The sequence below is a fragment of the Oryza sativa genome, chromosome 5, assembly GCF_034140825.1.
Source record: "Oryza sativa Japonica Group chromosome 5, ASM3414082v1".
In the NCBI taxonomy this organism is placed as follows: domain Eukaryota; kingdom Viridiplantae; phylum Streptophyta; class Magnoliopsida; order Poales; family Poaceae; genus Oryza; species Oryza sativa.
In genome coordinates this window covers 4,599,616-4,613,628 of record NC_089039.1, presented here as the reverse complement: position 1 = coordinate 4,613,628, position 14,013 = coordinate 4,599,616, and the positions used below count along the sequence as shown (strand labels likewise).

The 14,013-nt window shown below is 42.1% G+C and overlaps 4 protein-coding genes across 5 annotated transcripts; 3 read left to right on the top strand and 1 right to left on the bottom strand.

The window, feature by feature from the left end:
* The first annotated feature begins 554 nt into the window (after positions 1–554).
* LOC4337962 (uncharacterized) lies at positions 555–1,310 on the top strand. Its single transcript, XM_015782256.3, has one exon. It carries the CDS (start codon positions 616–618, stop codon positions 970–972), a length of 357 nt encoding a protein of 118 aa, XP_015637742.1. The 5' UTR covers positions 555–615; the 3' UTR covers positions 973–1,310.
* Positions 1,311–2,999: 1,689 nt separating this feature from the next.
* On the bottom strand, positions 3,000–5,436 carry LOC4337961 (uncharacterized). Its single transcript, XM_015781936.3, has 4 exons — positions 5,320–5,436; positions 5,150–5,247; positions 4,956–5,046; positions 3,000–3,261 (listed from the first exon to the last, which is right to left on the bottom strand). The coding sequence occupies exons 1-4, from the start codon at positions 5,361–5,363 to the stop codon at positions 3,231–3,233; spliced, it is 264 nt and encodes an 87-aa protein (XP_015637422.1). The 5' UTR covers positions 5,364–5,436; the 3' UTR covers positions 3,000–3,230.
* A 160-nt stretch (positions 5,437–5,596) lies between these two features.
* LOC4337960 (uncharacterized) lies at positions 5,597–9,359 on the top strand. Of its 2 annotated transcripts, none has more exons than NM_001420367.1 (7): positions 5,597–5,758; positions 5,861–5,910; positions 6,024–6,087; positions 6,218–6,451; positions 7,935–8,006; positions 8,778–8,938; positions 9,079–9,359. In NM_001420367.1, the coding sequence occupies exons 1-7, from the start codon at positions 5,651–5,653 to the stop codon at positions 9,194–9,196; spliced, it is 807 nt and encodes a 268-aa protein (NP_001407296.1). In that variant the 5' UTR covers positions 5,597–5,650; the 3' UTR covers positions 9,197–9,359. The 2 variants fall into 2 exon arrangements, with proteins under 2 accessions (NP_001407296.1, XP_015637421.1); XM_015781935.3 differs by having other exon boundaries at positions 5,600–5,758; positions 6,019–6,087; positions 9,079–9,346.
* A 1,150-nt stretch (positions 9,360–10,509) lies between these two features.
* On the top strand, positions 10,510–13,549 carry LOC4337959 (zinc finger CCCH domain-containing protein 34-like). The gene is made up of 3 exons (NM_001420366.1): positions 10,510–10,745; positions 10,895–11,005; positions 11,777–13,549. The coding sequence occupies exons 1-3, from the start codon at positions 10,650–10,652 to the stop codon at positions 13,049–13,051; spliced, it is 1,482 nt and encodes a 493-aa protein (NP_001407295.1). The 5' UTR covers positions 10,510–10,649; the 3' UTR covers positions 13,052–13,549.
* The last annotated feature ends 464 nt before the right edge of the window (positions 13,550–14,013 follow it).

Genomic DNA, 14,013 nt, shown 5'->3' with positions numbered 1-14,013 from the left:
GTTCAAATATTCGATGTAACGAGGTGAAAAGTTTTTGCGTGAAAAGTAAACAGGGCCTTAGTAACAACGGTGCCACCACTACGTCACACTAATAAAAACACGCACATTCGGGACCCCACCTGTCATCCATTCATACACAACCCTTAAAAAAAGGTAATTTGGAACCATGCCATTATAATTTTATAAAGTTTAAGATATGTCATCGGTATCTCAATGACATGTAGGACCCACATTAGTCAATGACATGTGGGTCAGAATGACATATCTTAAATTTTACAAAATTATAATGGCATGGTTCCAATTTCCTAAAAAAAAAAGAGAAAAAACATAACTCGACCGGCCACACCCAACCCAACGGTAGTACAGTACTATACGCGCAGCAAACCGCGGAAGCAACCACCCCAACCGCCACCCCCACCGCTTCACCGTCACGCGCAACGGCAAACCCACACCGACCGCCACGTGTCCACGCGGCGGTCTTATCCACTCCTCCCCCACTTTCCCCTTCCTCCCGCCCCCTATAAATTCCCCCACCACCCCCCCAAACCCTAATCATCTCAACATTTCACAAATCAATCCAAAAGGCTTACAAGAGAAGCAACCATCCGGAAGAAGATGGCCATGGCGACGTCCTCCGCATCCACCGTCTCCTTCTCCGCCCGCCCGTCCGCCGCGAGCGCGGTCCGGCCGTGCGCCGCCGCGGGGAGGGCGAGGGCGCGGGCGGCGGCGGGGGAGAGCGGCAAGTGGTGGGCGCCGCTGCTGGGGTGGTCGGGGAAGGCCGACTACATCGAGGCCCCGGCGCCGGCGGTGGTGGCGGCGGCGGAGGAGAGCGAGGCGCGGAGGCGGCCGTTCGTGGGCGGGTTGACGGAGGAGAAGGCGCGGGAGCTGCGCGCAAGGATGGTGGAGACGGAGAGCTTCCACGACGCCATGTACCACTCCGCCATCGCCTCCCGCCTCGCCCGCTCCGCCTAGGCGCGCCGCTGCCGCCGCCACCGGAGGAGGGAGATGGAGCCCACAGCTCGCGACGTCGCCGCGATGGCGTGTATATAAAATCCGGGGTGGGATTCGTCTCGTTGCGGAGGAAATTTAGAAGAATTTAGAAGGGATCTGGTTTTTAGGATTGATCCCTTGCTTCCATCCATCTCTGCTTTTTTTTTTCTTGCGTTTTCTCCCGAATTGTAATCTCGAGATGAAATGTAATCTGGATCTGAGATAGATCTACTCGCTTGTGGCGAAGTATGATGCATCAGATCCATTAGGTTTGTTGTACTGCTCATTTCCAATCGATTGGATCCAATTCTGATCTCCAATCCATGTCTCAGCAATTTCACTATGAGTATTGTAGTTTGTGTTGTGATTTTGATTAATTGCGGATTTAGTGTGGTGTGATTTTGATTAATTACGGATTAAAGGTGCTCTCCGATGATGATCTTAAATAGATCTGAGATGTATTGTTAGGTTCATTTTGATTGTTATTAGGTTTTGATATCTATCACACCAATCTGAGATGTATTGTTAGGTTCATTTTGATTATTATTAGGTTGTGAACTTGTGATATCTACCACACCATTCTGAGATGTATTGTTAGGTTCATTTTGTAAGGCTTATCAATTACATGTCCCTTTCAGGCATCAGCAACAATAATAGTACAAACTAATCCCGAACAAACGGAATAATAATGCTGCTACACTGATTATATTATCTGTTTATTGTCCCCATCGTGAAGCTGCAATCCAAACCATCTCCTCGTTACGCTTTACTGATCTTTCCGAGCACACACTAGACTTCGATTTGCAGAATTTTGACATAAATTTACTTCAAAGTTCTATAAAATTCCTCCAAAAACTTGGTCGCTCTCAATCCCAACACCAAGGATTGAAAACGAACACGTTAGATTTAGATTTACAGAAGTTCTACACAAATTTAGTTCAAGTTCTACAAAATTCCTTCAAAAAACCCGTTGCTCTCAATCCTACACCCAAGATTTCAGATCTATACTCAAAAGGCAGACACACGAAGCCTCCCGTGAAGCATCGCATCGCATCAAATCTGACCTCCATCTGTTTGTAATAGCCATCGCCGTACTTTGCCTTGATTAATTTAATCACTCGTTTATAGTGATGCCCGTGAGTAATCTACTCCATGTTCAGTATATAATCCTGATTGCAGAATGAAAAAAATGTTCAACTGGTTGGCAAGTGGCCGGCCGGCCATCGCGTGCGGCAGCTTTGTTTAGCTTTGGCCAAATCGTATTTTATTAGCAGCCTGCAAAGCCTGCCTCAACTAATGTGACCATGCTTCAGCTATAGCCAACATGGAATCATTCTTGTGTTCATTGCCTACGACAATGTGCTTATAGCATAATGATACGCTTGTTAGTTTGGATAAAATTAGGGTGATAAAAATGATCAATTGCTTTTATATCAGTGACTTTCTTCTCTCTTGCTAAACACCTCGAAAAGCTTCAGACAGGAGTGAACAGGAAGGCTTGGAATCCTTCTGTTTAATCATTGTTCCTTTTTGTAGAAATTGTTAGGAACTTGCAAGGAAGGGCATGTCGATATGTCATGGCCTCATGGGTAGCAAGGAAACAACGGGAGCTCAAACCATTTCTTGTCCAACGGGAGCTCAAGGAAATATCCATCCAGTGCATGCATATATAACAGCTGCTGCTTGGCAAAGTTCCCGTTTCTTTCATCAGTATAGACAGATATTAATAATCTGCATCTAGGATTAATTTTTGGTACCGTCAAGACCAAGGAGTTAAGAGCAACACAGCACAACGTGATCAGCTGGACAAAATGGCACATCACACAGGCCAACTAAACATGGCCTGATAAGAGCGATCTCATATTACTCGTACATGTTGAAACTGCTCTCCTTTGAAATATAGCTACATATAAATAAAAGGGGAAAAGAAAAATATTTTTTGTTGGATAGAATAGAAATAGGGTGGCTATGACAAATCAATATAAGCAGGAAAACACAAGTGCATCAAATTGGAAAAAAATGCCGGACATGTTGCTCCAGAGTCAGAATTATTATGTGTGCTCCAATATTCTATCATTACAGCAACCATAAAAGCCTAAATGGATTAACAAAAATGATAGATACATGGTCCATTTTATCAACCTGAAAAACCGGACAGCTCTCATTAACAGTTGATGACTTACAATCAAGTCAAAATCTGCCGATGGATACCCTTGACTTTATACTTGGAGAGATATGATTCACTTGCTCTCTACGTCATATAGCTCCGATCTGAAAGTACATCAAAGATAAGAAGATAAGCACATCTATTGTGAATTACGTTAATTAACATCCCAATAGATCCCTCTGTTATGGCGTTAGAGTAACCTATGCTTATCCTTGCGAAGAAGGTATATCTGCTTACTTCAATGATAGGGATAGAACAAGTTTTAAAAACATTGGAAGGGCATCAAACAAGTCAACAACAAAATTCTTTGCCTCACCATCAAACATGACAGGCTCACCATAATGACATATTGTTGAATATTTATGGCTTCAATAACCCAACCTCTAGCATGATATGAAGAATAGATTTGTGCAGAGATCAAATGATCACCACAATCAAGCAGTAACATGCCCAAAATTATGGCCTACTACCTCCATTTTCAAATGTATGAGTGATGTTGATCTTTGGACATGACGTTTGATCATCTGTCTTATTCAAAAAACTATCACTTATTTTGTTGTGACTTGTTTTATCACTAAAAGTACTTTAAGCATGCCTTATATTTTTGCACATTTACGATGAACGGTCAAACATCATGCCCAAAAGTCAACAGCAGCAAACATTTAATAACGGCGGGAGTAGTTATTTAGGCCCAAACTTCCTTCTTTTATATAAAATCTGTCAATACTCAATTACTAAATTCATATCTAAAGTGGATATACACTAGACTAAAATTTCTCTGCAGTGACCTCAACTCCACACTTCCACAGCAGTATTACATTAGTAAGCCCCAAAAAGTCTGGAACCATATAATGGCAGAAACCATGTGCAGCAACTCGGTTGAAGCAGAAAACAAAATACTGCTACGATTGGATGCATCTACCTTTCCTCATGCTCAAACTCACATTATGAAGGTACAAGCACTCAAGTGTTGTGATACAAGTCAATTCATTGCCAAAATATCACAACCCTTACTAGTAACATCCTAAGTGAAAACTAGGCAGTAGGCGCAAATACATCAAGTCTTCCCTTTGCAGTAATCGGGGGAAAAAACTGTAAAGAAGATTATACCACCATAGTTGATTGTCAAGATTGCTGAGATTAAATTCTACTAAAGAATCCATGCTTCATGTGCTTAATCAGTAATGGCTGACTCGCCAAGTCACCCAATCACATCAATTTTGGTTATACTCAAAGCAATATAAAACTGTTGTTGTGTACTGAGTTCCAAAAATCTTCCCCCAAGGTTTTCTGTGAGCATGGGAGAAGAACTAAAAATAGTTCCTTTGCAGTGATCACAACTACAGATTTTTGGCAAGCGGCAGACATTGAAATCATTTATGGTACAACAGTCCGCGTGAAGCATTTGTATTAGAGAAAACAGAGAACAGGTCATTGCATAGCTATCATATATACTACTACTTAACAAACAGATATATTAGCCATATATACATACTACACGTGCTGAAAAACTCAACAGCTGCCATATCGTATTCTAACGGAATTACACCCTTTCTGAGAAGCCTCACCGATAACAACTAGGCACAAACACATACACATCCCCTTCGAAGTAATCAGAACAATACATCGCTTTACCTCGTGCATATCAGACAGCTAATAAAACCAGGGAGATATCAATCACAATAACCTGGCATTGTACATGAATGACGAATCATACATGAACATGAACCATCACAAGCAAATACACGGTGCATAGCTGCATACAGGAGCTCGGGTGCGCAATGTAGCAAACACTTACATGAGGTAGGTGCCGTGGGCGAACGCGCCGGCGAGGACGCCGTAGAAGAGGCGATCCCTCCACACCGGGTTGTGCCGCAACCCAATCCTAACTGTTCACAACGAAAAAAAAAAAAACCCCGCAAACCCTAAATCAGCAGCACGATCATCCGAGCAAACAAACCACGAATTTCACAGGGGTTCGCGATTCCGTACTGAGGGGGAGCACCGGGGCGTAGATGAGCGGGAGCAGCATCAGCAACGGCGGCTTCCGCTGCTGCTGCAGCTGCTGCTGACGCCTCGCCGCCGCATCGCTGCATCAAGCGCACCGACGCGTGAGATGCGAGAGATCTTTGAGCAGGATGAGATTGGGGAGGGGGGCTTACTCGAATTGAGTCGACGACGAGGAGGAGGACGCGGCGGACGCCATGGCCGGAGTGGAGAAGAATCGAATCGAAGGCGAAGGCGTGTTTTGCTTTGCTTCGCTTGTGATTTGCGCCGCCGGTTTTGGAATCCGGATCGGCGGTTTCTATCACCACGGGCACAATAACAGAAGCGAATACGTAAAGTTATTTTACGTCTTCTAACTGCGATAGCGTAAAGTTGAATTTTTTTTTTGTTTGTTCGGCCCATAACGAGATTAGCCGGCGGCCCATGTAAACTACTACTACTACTCCGTCCTCCTCTTCACCGGTTAGATCGGCGGCGGCGGCGGCGATGATGAGGGCACGGTGGGCGGCGGGGATGCTGCGCCGCGCTAGCTCTGGCGAGGCTTCGCTCGCCGCGCGCGCGGTCTTCGCGCGCGGCTTCCTCGGCCTCAACATGGTTCGTATGGCCTCTCTGGTGTCTCATCCTCTACTTGCTTCTCTCTGCAGCGGCGGCTGATGGGTTGGGGTGGTTGTGTTTTTTTTTTTTGGTGGTGGGTAGAAGGCGAGTAAGGAGACCATCGAGAAGAAGGAGAAGGATAAGGCCAGGCTGTAAGGCTACTTCCACTACCTTTGGCAATCGGGGCTAGTACTGCATGGAATTTTTGGAGCAAATGTGTGAATTGTGATGTTTAAGATCTCTCTTAACTGTTGTTCTAGTGCAGTATGGATGAAATGAGCAGGGGGTACTTCGCCGACATCGCAGAGATACGCAAGAACGGCGGCAAGGTGTGCATATGTTGTCGTAAAGATTATTCTGTTTCACTGTGTTTATGTTGCAATGCTGGGTAGAGATGTCCGTCATCTTTAGCTGCTGATGAGGTTTAATCAACTCTTCGTTGTGGCGTGGATTGTGCAGCTTGCGACAGCGAATAAGATCATCATTCCGGAAATCGCAGCCGTGAAGTTCCCTGATCTTTCTGTGAAGTCCCCTGATGGCAGGACAGTGAATTTGCCGCTTGTCGCACCTCCGCGAAACGATGATCCCCAGACTGGCAATACAGTGGACACACAAAATGATGATTGTAAGGCTGGTGATATGGTGGTTCCTGATGCTTCATTGGTGTGCCTTTCCTTTCGCGCAAGCTCCCAGGTATGGTGAATTATATCTTCATTTACGGATTTCCCATCTGTATATCAGATATCTGTTCCCATCGTTGTCGTATATGGCTTGCTTGCACTTTTTGATACACGCTTCATGGCTTACGAGGTTGTGCTTTTCAGTCATACAGTACTTGCTAGACACCCACATTATGATTCAACGAGATGTACTTATATCTTTACTAAAGTCAGGAGTTAATGAATAGCTTGTTTAATTGTCTTTCCATTTTTGTAAGCACTTGGACTAGTGTATGTCTTGAATGTGTACCAATGGGTTTGTACAGAAATAATCTTTGTTTTGCCTCTTAATGTTTGTCATTTCTCATGAACATTTTACCTACTGAAATTTAAAGCTCCTGGTTTAGATGGTTGTATTTCGTAATTTTAATAGTGTTCCTCAAAAAAAAAATTTTGAATATTGCACAGCTGCTGTTAGAGCAGCCTCTAGATTTTAAAAAGAAAAGAGCAACACTTGGTTGGGTTTGTTAAATGCATATTTTCTCTTAGCAAATTTAAGATCAACCTGTAGTTAACATCTCACAATGAGATAATCCAAGAAATGCCATTGATAAGCGTCCAAATCCCAGAAATGCCATCGACAAGTGTGAGTTCCAAGAAATGCCATCGTACAAACGACTTTGTCCCAAAAATGCTATCGCCGTTAGGGTTCCATCCATTTTGCGCCGTTAAGTTCTATAGGATGAACAGTGTATTTAACGGTGTAAAATGGACGGAACCCTAACGGCGATGGCATTTTTGGGACAAAGTCGTTTGTACGATGGCATTTCTTGGAACTCACACTTGTCGATGGCATTTCTGGGACTTGGACGCTTGTCAATGGCATTTCTTGGATTATCTCTTTCACAATAGCTTCGCTAACTTGAGCCAAGCCTTGCTATAACAAAAATGATGTCATTTCTGGTTCTCTTACCCACTTAAATTGGCAAACTAGATCAAGCTATAATGTTTCCGTTTCTCTTGTTGTCTATGCTCAGTTTTTTTCTCTCTTCTGCATAAGGTTCATCCCCCCCCCCCAAAAAAAAAAGGAAAAAAAAGGACTCCTCTAAAACAGACATGAAAAACTCTGAAATTATTTTTGTAACATGCGCTGTGACGCCGTCCGTCATCCCACAACATTTTGATTAAAGTGAAAACCTGATAATTAGAAAAGAAGACAAAATTCATTAGCAAAGTAGTGACCTGGTATAATAGTTCGTTGAGCAAAGTGGATGAAAAATAATCAGGGGATTAATTACTCCAGCGAAATAGTTTATGGAATTAAATTAACTATTACTATCTGGTTCTAAAAGGACAAATGCATCAAGCATTCCAATGGATAACTACAACTACGCATGTTCAACCAACTGGGTTTTATGCTATTTTCATACATGCCAATTCCATTCTTGTTGATCTTTTGTTTGATTTTTTATACACTCAGTTGTTCTATGGCTAACTAGATTCCTCCTGTTCAACAGAAAATGGCAGAAACGTGGAGCCTACCTTTTCTTGATGCATTTAGTTCTGCTGGGAATATTCAAGTGTATGAGGTATTTGAACATAATTTGGGTTATCAGCTGTGAACTGCCTTATGCCATAAGTCCATGCGAATCACCACTGAGAAAAGGAGGAACATAATTAGTTAAATGATGTTTGACATGTCCTACAATATTACATAAGTACATAAACCTGATAGTTATAGATTAGAGAAATAAACAGAACAGATTGTATCTGCTTCTATGTTTAGCTCTCCTCTCCATTTCACTTGGATGATCTCGGGTTGCAAATATACTATAGTGCCATAATGTGTAGTTTTTGTTACTCCCTCTGTTTCAGATTACTTGTCATTCTAGCTTTATCCTAAGTCAAACATTTCTATCTTTGACCATCAAATTTCTAGAAATTCGTATAGTTTAGCATGTGAATTATATATTAGAAAGTATTTCTCATGATGAATCTAAAAATAGAAATCCTATGATATTATACTATATGAATTTCTAGAAATTGATGGCCAAAGATATAAATGTTTGACTTAGGACAAACTAACCAGTAGTTTGAGGCGGAGGGAGTATTACGAGTTCATTTTTTATGCAATTCAAATATTCAATCTATGCCCATGTTTACACTTTACAATTAATTCGTGTTAACTGTCAACACAAAAGGAACCCTGTACTAATATTGTAATTTGTGATGGAATACCACGACAAGCCGACCATGCTAATACTTGGCAATTTTAAATTTAGAACTTTTGATATTGCTGAGGAAATTTATGTACATTACACATGGCTGCAACTGAAAGGGAAAAAAAAACTATGGTTCAGGTCTCATTTATTGATTCATGGCTGTTATCATCAAGTCCTGTGAGACAAGTATTCCTCAAGGTGATGACAAAATCCAACAATCCACAGAGACATGCTGTATATGCCTTTGGTGACCACTATTATTTCAGGAAGAAGCTTCATATCCTTAACCTTCTTACTGGGTAATGTTTCTTCCTTCCCGTTGTTCGTTTGGCAAACTTTAGATGTAAAGGTCCTGGTTACCACATACTGGGCGATGTTTCCTCCTTCCCTTCGTTTATATGTTTTGTTCTCTCCCTTTGTTCAAACTCTTCTACTGCAGGTACATATACCTGGTTGATCGCCTCGGAAGAGTGAGGTGGCAAGGTTTCGGATCTGCGACGCAGGAAGAGTTGTCATCGCTAACTGCATGTACCTCCATTTTGTTAGATGGAAAATGAGATTTAGATGGATACTGAAATATTTGGGGTTGGAGAAATTTTGTCATTGCGAATCCATAGCTGTATCACCTCTCGTTTCAGCATATTGAGGGATGATTTTTTTTCCTCGCGGTTAATAAGCGTAAATTGGATTGATTTTCTCCTGCCCAATGACATTGTGTAAACAGCATTGCTTGCATGTCATTGTTATTCTGGGAACTCAAGACGTAGCGTCTGCCATCAGCTCATTCGATCTCAATCCAGGGAAGACACAGTATTACTTGATGATTGGATCAATTTTTTTTTTTTTGCTGCGGCCAGCATAGCTGAAGAAGATAACAATTTCCAAAATAAGTTTTCTGGGAGGGAGGGAGGGAGGGAGGACACGACAAATTGACCCACATAGGCCAGAGGTTTCTTTTGAAAAACTTATATTGCCCTTTTAGAAATGGATCCTTTTCGTGGCGTCAAATTCCTTAGCGCCATGAGCTAACATGACAGTATCAATGATGTTGGCGTCATCCTTCTTGTCTACCGTGGAAGTCAAGTCACTAATTGGAAGAAGATGGTGATAATGTTATGACGCCGAAGACCTATTTGTAAAAAATATTCAAAAAATATCTATTTGTAAATAACTCAATGCCAATGAAATTGATGCTGAAGATCTATTTGTAATAAAATAATAGGTTATGTTTCAAAAGAACTACAAATAGGTTATCGGTGCAAATGACATTAGCGCATCTCCATTCACATCAGTAATTTAGCTTCAATTGGGGGGGAGGGGAGGCGTGAGGGAACAGACGGCGTTAATGACGCTAACGCCGTGAAAACTGTGAATAGTATCCACTTATAGAATTACTTTTTATTGATTTATTTGTAAGGGGGTGTTTAGATCCAGGGATGTAAAGTTTTGGCGTGTCATATCGGGTATTATATAGAGTGTCGCATGGGGTGTTCGGGCACTAATAAAAAGATTAATTACAGAATCCGTTAGTAAAACCGTGATATGGATTTATTAAGCCTAATTAATCCGTCATTAGCAACTGTTTACTCTAGCACCACATTGTCAAATGATGGAGAAATTAGGCTTAAAAGATTCATCTCGCAAATTAGTCGCAATATGTATAATTAGTTATTTTTTAGCCTATATTTAATACTCAATGTAGGTGTTCAAACATTCGATGTGATAGGGTATAAAATTTTTGTGTGGGGACTAAATAGGGCCTAAAATAAGTTTTCTGTGAGAAAAGGTGAAAAATTTAGGAGCGTGACCCACCGGCATTCTAAGCACAGAGAGACTGCCGGTTCAACTGCTCCACGGCTCCACTCCACGCATCGACAAGTTCAAAAACCGAGAGGGACCCACCACTCCATTCCTCCCCGGCCGTCGCGCTCCGCTTTTCCTCCGCCGCCGCCTCCTCCTCATCCCTCCTCCCGCGGAGAGGAGAGGAGAGCCGAGAGAGGAAGTGGAGCAATGGCGGCCGCGGCGGAGGGCGATGAGGACCCGCGCTGGAGGAGGTGCAACACCGACTGCGTCTACTTCCTCGCCTCCCCCTTCACCTGCACCAAGGTACTAGTCCACCCAACTTCCCCAAAACCCTAGCTCACTTTTTTTCTTCTCACGGATTCCGCGTTTCCGGCATGGCGGTGGATGCCGCCGCTGGTTGATCATCCGTCCGGAGCGCGCCGCGTATTGAGCGCGTGGGTTTTTGGTTGCAGGGGTCCAAGTGCGAGTACCGCCATGCCGATGGCGCCCGGTTCAACCGCCGGAATTGCTGGTACTGGTTCAAGGGCAACTGCGTCAACCCGAGCTGCACATTTCGTCACCCCGTGAGTAATCCGCGGTCACTCGGTTCGATACCCTTCGCTTCGTATCGGATGCCAAGGATTCATACTTTGCTTTGCTAGTTATTAGTGGTGATTGATGCCATTGTTGTACATTTATCGTGTTAACTTGGATGGGGGAAGAACCACGAAACTTGAGGAAAATGTTGGGATAAGATGACTTGGTTCTGGGATAACATGTCTGCCTGTGAGCAATTGCTTGATACTAACAATTGTACATTTCCTGATGCCACCATGTACAGCTCCAACCCTTGAGTCCATCTTGCATGAGGGCCTGTCTGCCAGTTTAGCCATAGCGATGATGTTATGAAATTTTTTGTTTCACATGAGTCGCAGTGTAGTTTTATTTTGTGTTGTGCCCCCGACGGTTTGGAGGCCACTGCTCTCATCTAATGAGGAAAATTCAGGAACAAAGGGCCAATTGACCCAACTTTCTTTTTCTTTTTTTTTGTCTCTGTTTATGTTAGTGAGCCAAATGGACAAATAAGAGATCAAGTTTTGGTATTTCAGTACTACAACCATGAGTGGTTGGTCATGGTCCGTTTCTTTGTTAAGTAACTCAGAAGTATTGATTGAATTTTCTTGTCCACAGTTTTATGCTCTAATGTTATGCATTGAAATGATTTGACTGATTATTGGAACCCTATCTTCTTATTAGATCTTCCAGCTATGTGATTTTGAATGACACCGTTGCTATTTTTGTTATCATTGCTCATCTGTTGCTGCGTGTTATCTGATTAGCTCCTTTCGGTGCAGCCACTGGAAAACTTAAACAAAACCAAATCTTTAGCAGACCCACTCTCATTGTGTTCTACTTCTGTCAAGGCAGCTAACCCTTGTTATTTCTACTATAACTCGCACTGTTCAAAAGGTGACAATTGCCCCTACCTCCATGAGCCTCTAACTTCTAATGATGCTGTGGGAACTTCTTGTAAAGCTACCACTTCCAATCCTGCTGTAAGTAAAAGTTATGTTGGAGATGAGATGGTTGAAGAATCGAAAGACACTATCACAAATCCCTGTCAAGATACCTCTTGCCATATAAAAGAAGTTCCTGTGTCAATCAATCCTGAATTTGGTGAAGCTGAAGCTGTTTCCGGTGCACTTGAAACATCAACTGATATAGATGAATACATGAAATGTTCCGCAGTCTCAGATCTTAATTCAGGAGATTCAACTATGGACCACACAGAACAAGATGAGCGTGATTCCTCTCCTGGATTTGATGTGCTTGTGGATGATTGCCTCTCTAACAAGAGTGATCTTGAACATCAATTGACTACAGAGAGTGATAATAAGGTGCTTCATGCAGAATATGGTATTAGAGATCCAGTTCTTTATGATATGTATTACCATGATCCAGAGTACTATAACTATGAACCAGAATTTTGTGGTCTTGATGATCGGCAAGGTTACCTTTATCTTTGCCAGCCTAACGGAGCTCATGAGCATGAAAGTGAGATCACTTTGGGGCATTTACTACCACAAAATACTGAGGTCACTTCTGATGAATATGACAGAAGGTTCTTCAATCCCAGAAACTTCACCAGCTCAGTGGCAGATACTAACTTTGTTCATCAGCACACCCAGATTAGACACATCTCAAAAAGAAGACCTGAGAATAGAAAAGGTGCAAAGGGAAAGAAGGATTGCATTAAGAGAAGCCGTTGCCTTGAACCCAAGAATAGTACTCAACAGATTGAATCAATGCCAACTCGTCAAAGGAAAGATTATTTGATGGGAGAGTGTCCTCAACCTGCTAACCATGCTACTTTCAGGGGACGGAGGAAGAAAAATAGAGGAAAGCAACAGCATGTTCTTTCTGCTAAATCTTCTGAACATCCTACTGCAGATTTTACTGGGCCGAAGACCCTTGCTCAGATAAAAGAAGAGAAATGTAAATCCAACTCAAGTTTTAGCCACTCCACTGCTTGCACGCCTAATGTGAGATCCTTCTCAGATGATTTTGAGGGGCCCAAATCTCTGACCGAGCTTCTCATGACTAAGAGTAGGAGTTCTGTTGGCAAGTGACCATATCCTAGCAAGTGTTTATGTAAAAGTGCAGCTCAGTGAGATTTCTGCTTTACTTGGTTAGGATGATGCCAACAGTTTTTTTTTTTTTTTTGAGGATGAAAGCAATTCAGTCAAAAGGTCACAGAAGGTCTAGTGACAACTTTCTTTGAACAAATTCTTATGAGTTAACCTGCCAGTGAATGTGCGGATGAAGAAGGGATCCATATTAAGGAATTTTGCTTTGTAAGTGGTAAATGATGTTAATCCACTAGTTACTTCATGTTGCTAAGATCTTGACTTTAATTTAGTGGTAAAATGATAGTACTATCTATGAACTTTTAGGAACAAGCATCGGCCTTATTTGCATGGGGCTGCTTAGGTTATGCCCTCTGCTGCTTTAAAAGCTAGGATTAACAATACCTGCCTAAGTGCCTCCTGCTGTTCTGCTATTATTTATGATAATTTTCTCAACTTGTACTTTTTATAACAGTAAGGTGATGCTACATTGACTTTGCGTGCATTTAAACATTCACATATTTCATATTTTTTGTGACGGTCAAAAATAATTCTAGATAATAACCTCCTCACTGCAAGTTATGCTGAAATTTTTGCAACTGGACTAATGACAAGACTGATGCCTTCTGTTTTATAATTATTTTTAGCAAATGATCTTCCTGTGTTGGTTCAAAAGTCAGGGGCTTATATTGTATTAGTATTTGACCAGTTAGATGAACAACTATTATGTTGTGAAGAATGTTAGCAGAATATGTTGCAGCTTGACCATATGTTCAGTTTTGCATCACTTAAAATCTTGGTTTAATGGAGCATTGCTGTAAGAATGTAACTTCTTTCTTGGCCATCTGACAGTAGCGCAGGGGTTTTTGAATCATCTACTAGTTTCTTCTACCTAACGTAACCTAACCTTCATTCTGCCTTAGTGCCGTACATATTCAGTTTGTGCCATGTGAATAGAAATGATT

Bases quoted from the DNA above. Each gene is read 5' to 3' on its own strand.
- LOC4337961 (XM_015781936.3), bottom strand. From the start codon at position 5,363: ATGGCGTCCGCCGCGTCCTCCTCCTCGTCGTCGACTCAATTCGA. The intron at 5,248-5,319 runs GTAAGCCCCCCT...CGCTTGATGCAG, and splicing joins TCGTCGTCGACTCAATTCGA to CGATGCGGCGGCGAGGCGTC. The intron at 3,262-4,955 runs GTAAGTGTTTGC...ATGTACTTTCAG, and splicing joins GCCCACGGCACCTACCTCAT to ATCGGAGCTATATGACGTAG.
- LOC4337959 (NM_001420366.1), top strand. From the start codon at position 10,650: ATGGCGGCCGCGGCGGAGGGCGATGAGGACCCGCGCTGGAGGAGGTGC. The intron at 10,746-10,894 runs GTACTAGTCCAC...TTTTGGTTGCAG, and splicing joins CCCCCTTCACCTGCACCAAG to GGGTCCAAGTGCGAGTACCG. The intron at 11,006-11,776 runs GTGAGTAATCCG...CTTTCGGTGCAG, and splicing joins GCTGCACATTTCGTCACCCC to CCACTGGAAAACTTAAACAA.
- LOC4337962 (XM_015782256.3), top strand. From the start codon at position 616: ATGGCCATGGCGACGTCCTCCGCATCCACCGTCTCCTTCTCCGCCCGC.
- LOC4337960 (NM_001420367.1), top strand. From the start codon at position 5,651: ATGATGAGGGCACGGTGGGCGGCGGGGATGCTGCGCCGCGCTAGCTCT. The intron at 5,911-6,023 runs GTAAGGCTACTT...GTTCTAGTGCAG, and splicing joins GAGAAGGATAAGGCCAGGCT to TATGGATGAAATGAGCAGGG. The intron at 6,452-7,934 runs GTATGGTGAATT...CCTGTTCAACAG, and splicing joins CCTTTCGCGCAAGCTCCCAG to AAAATGGCAGAAACGTGGAG.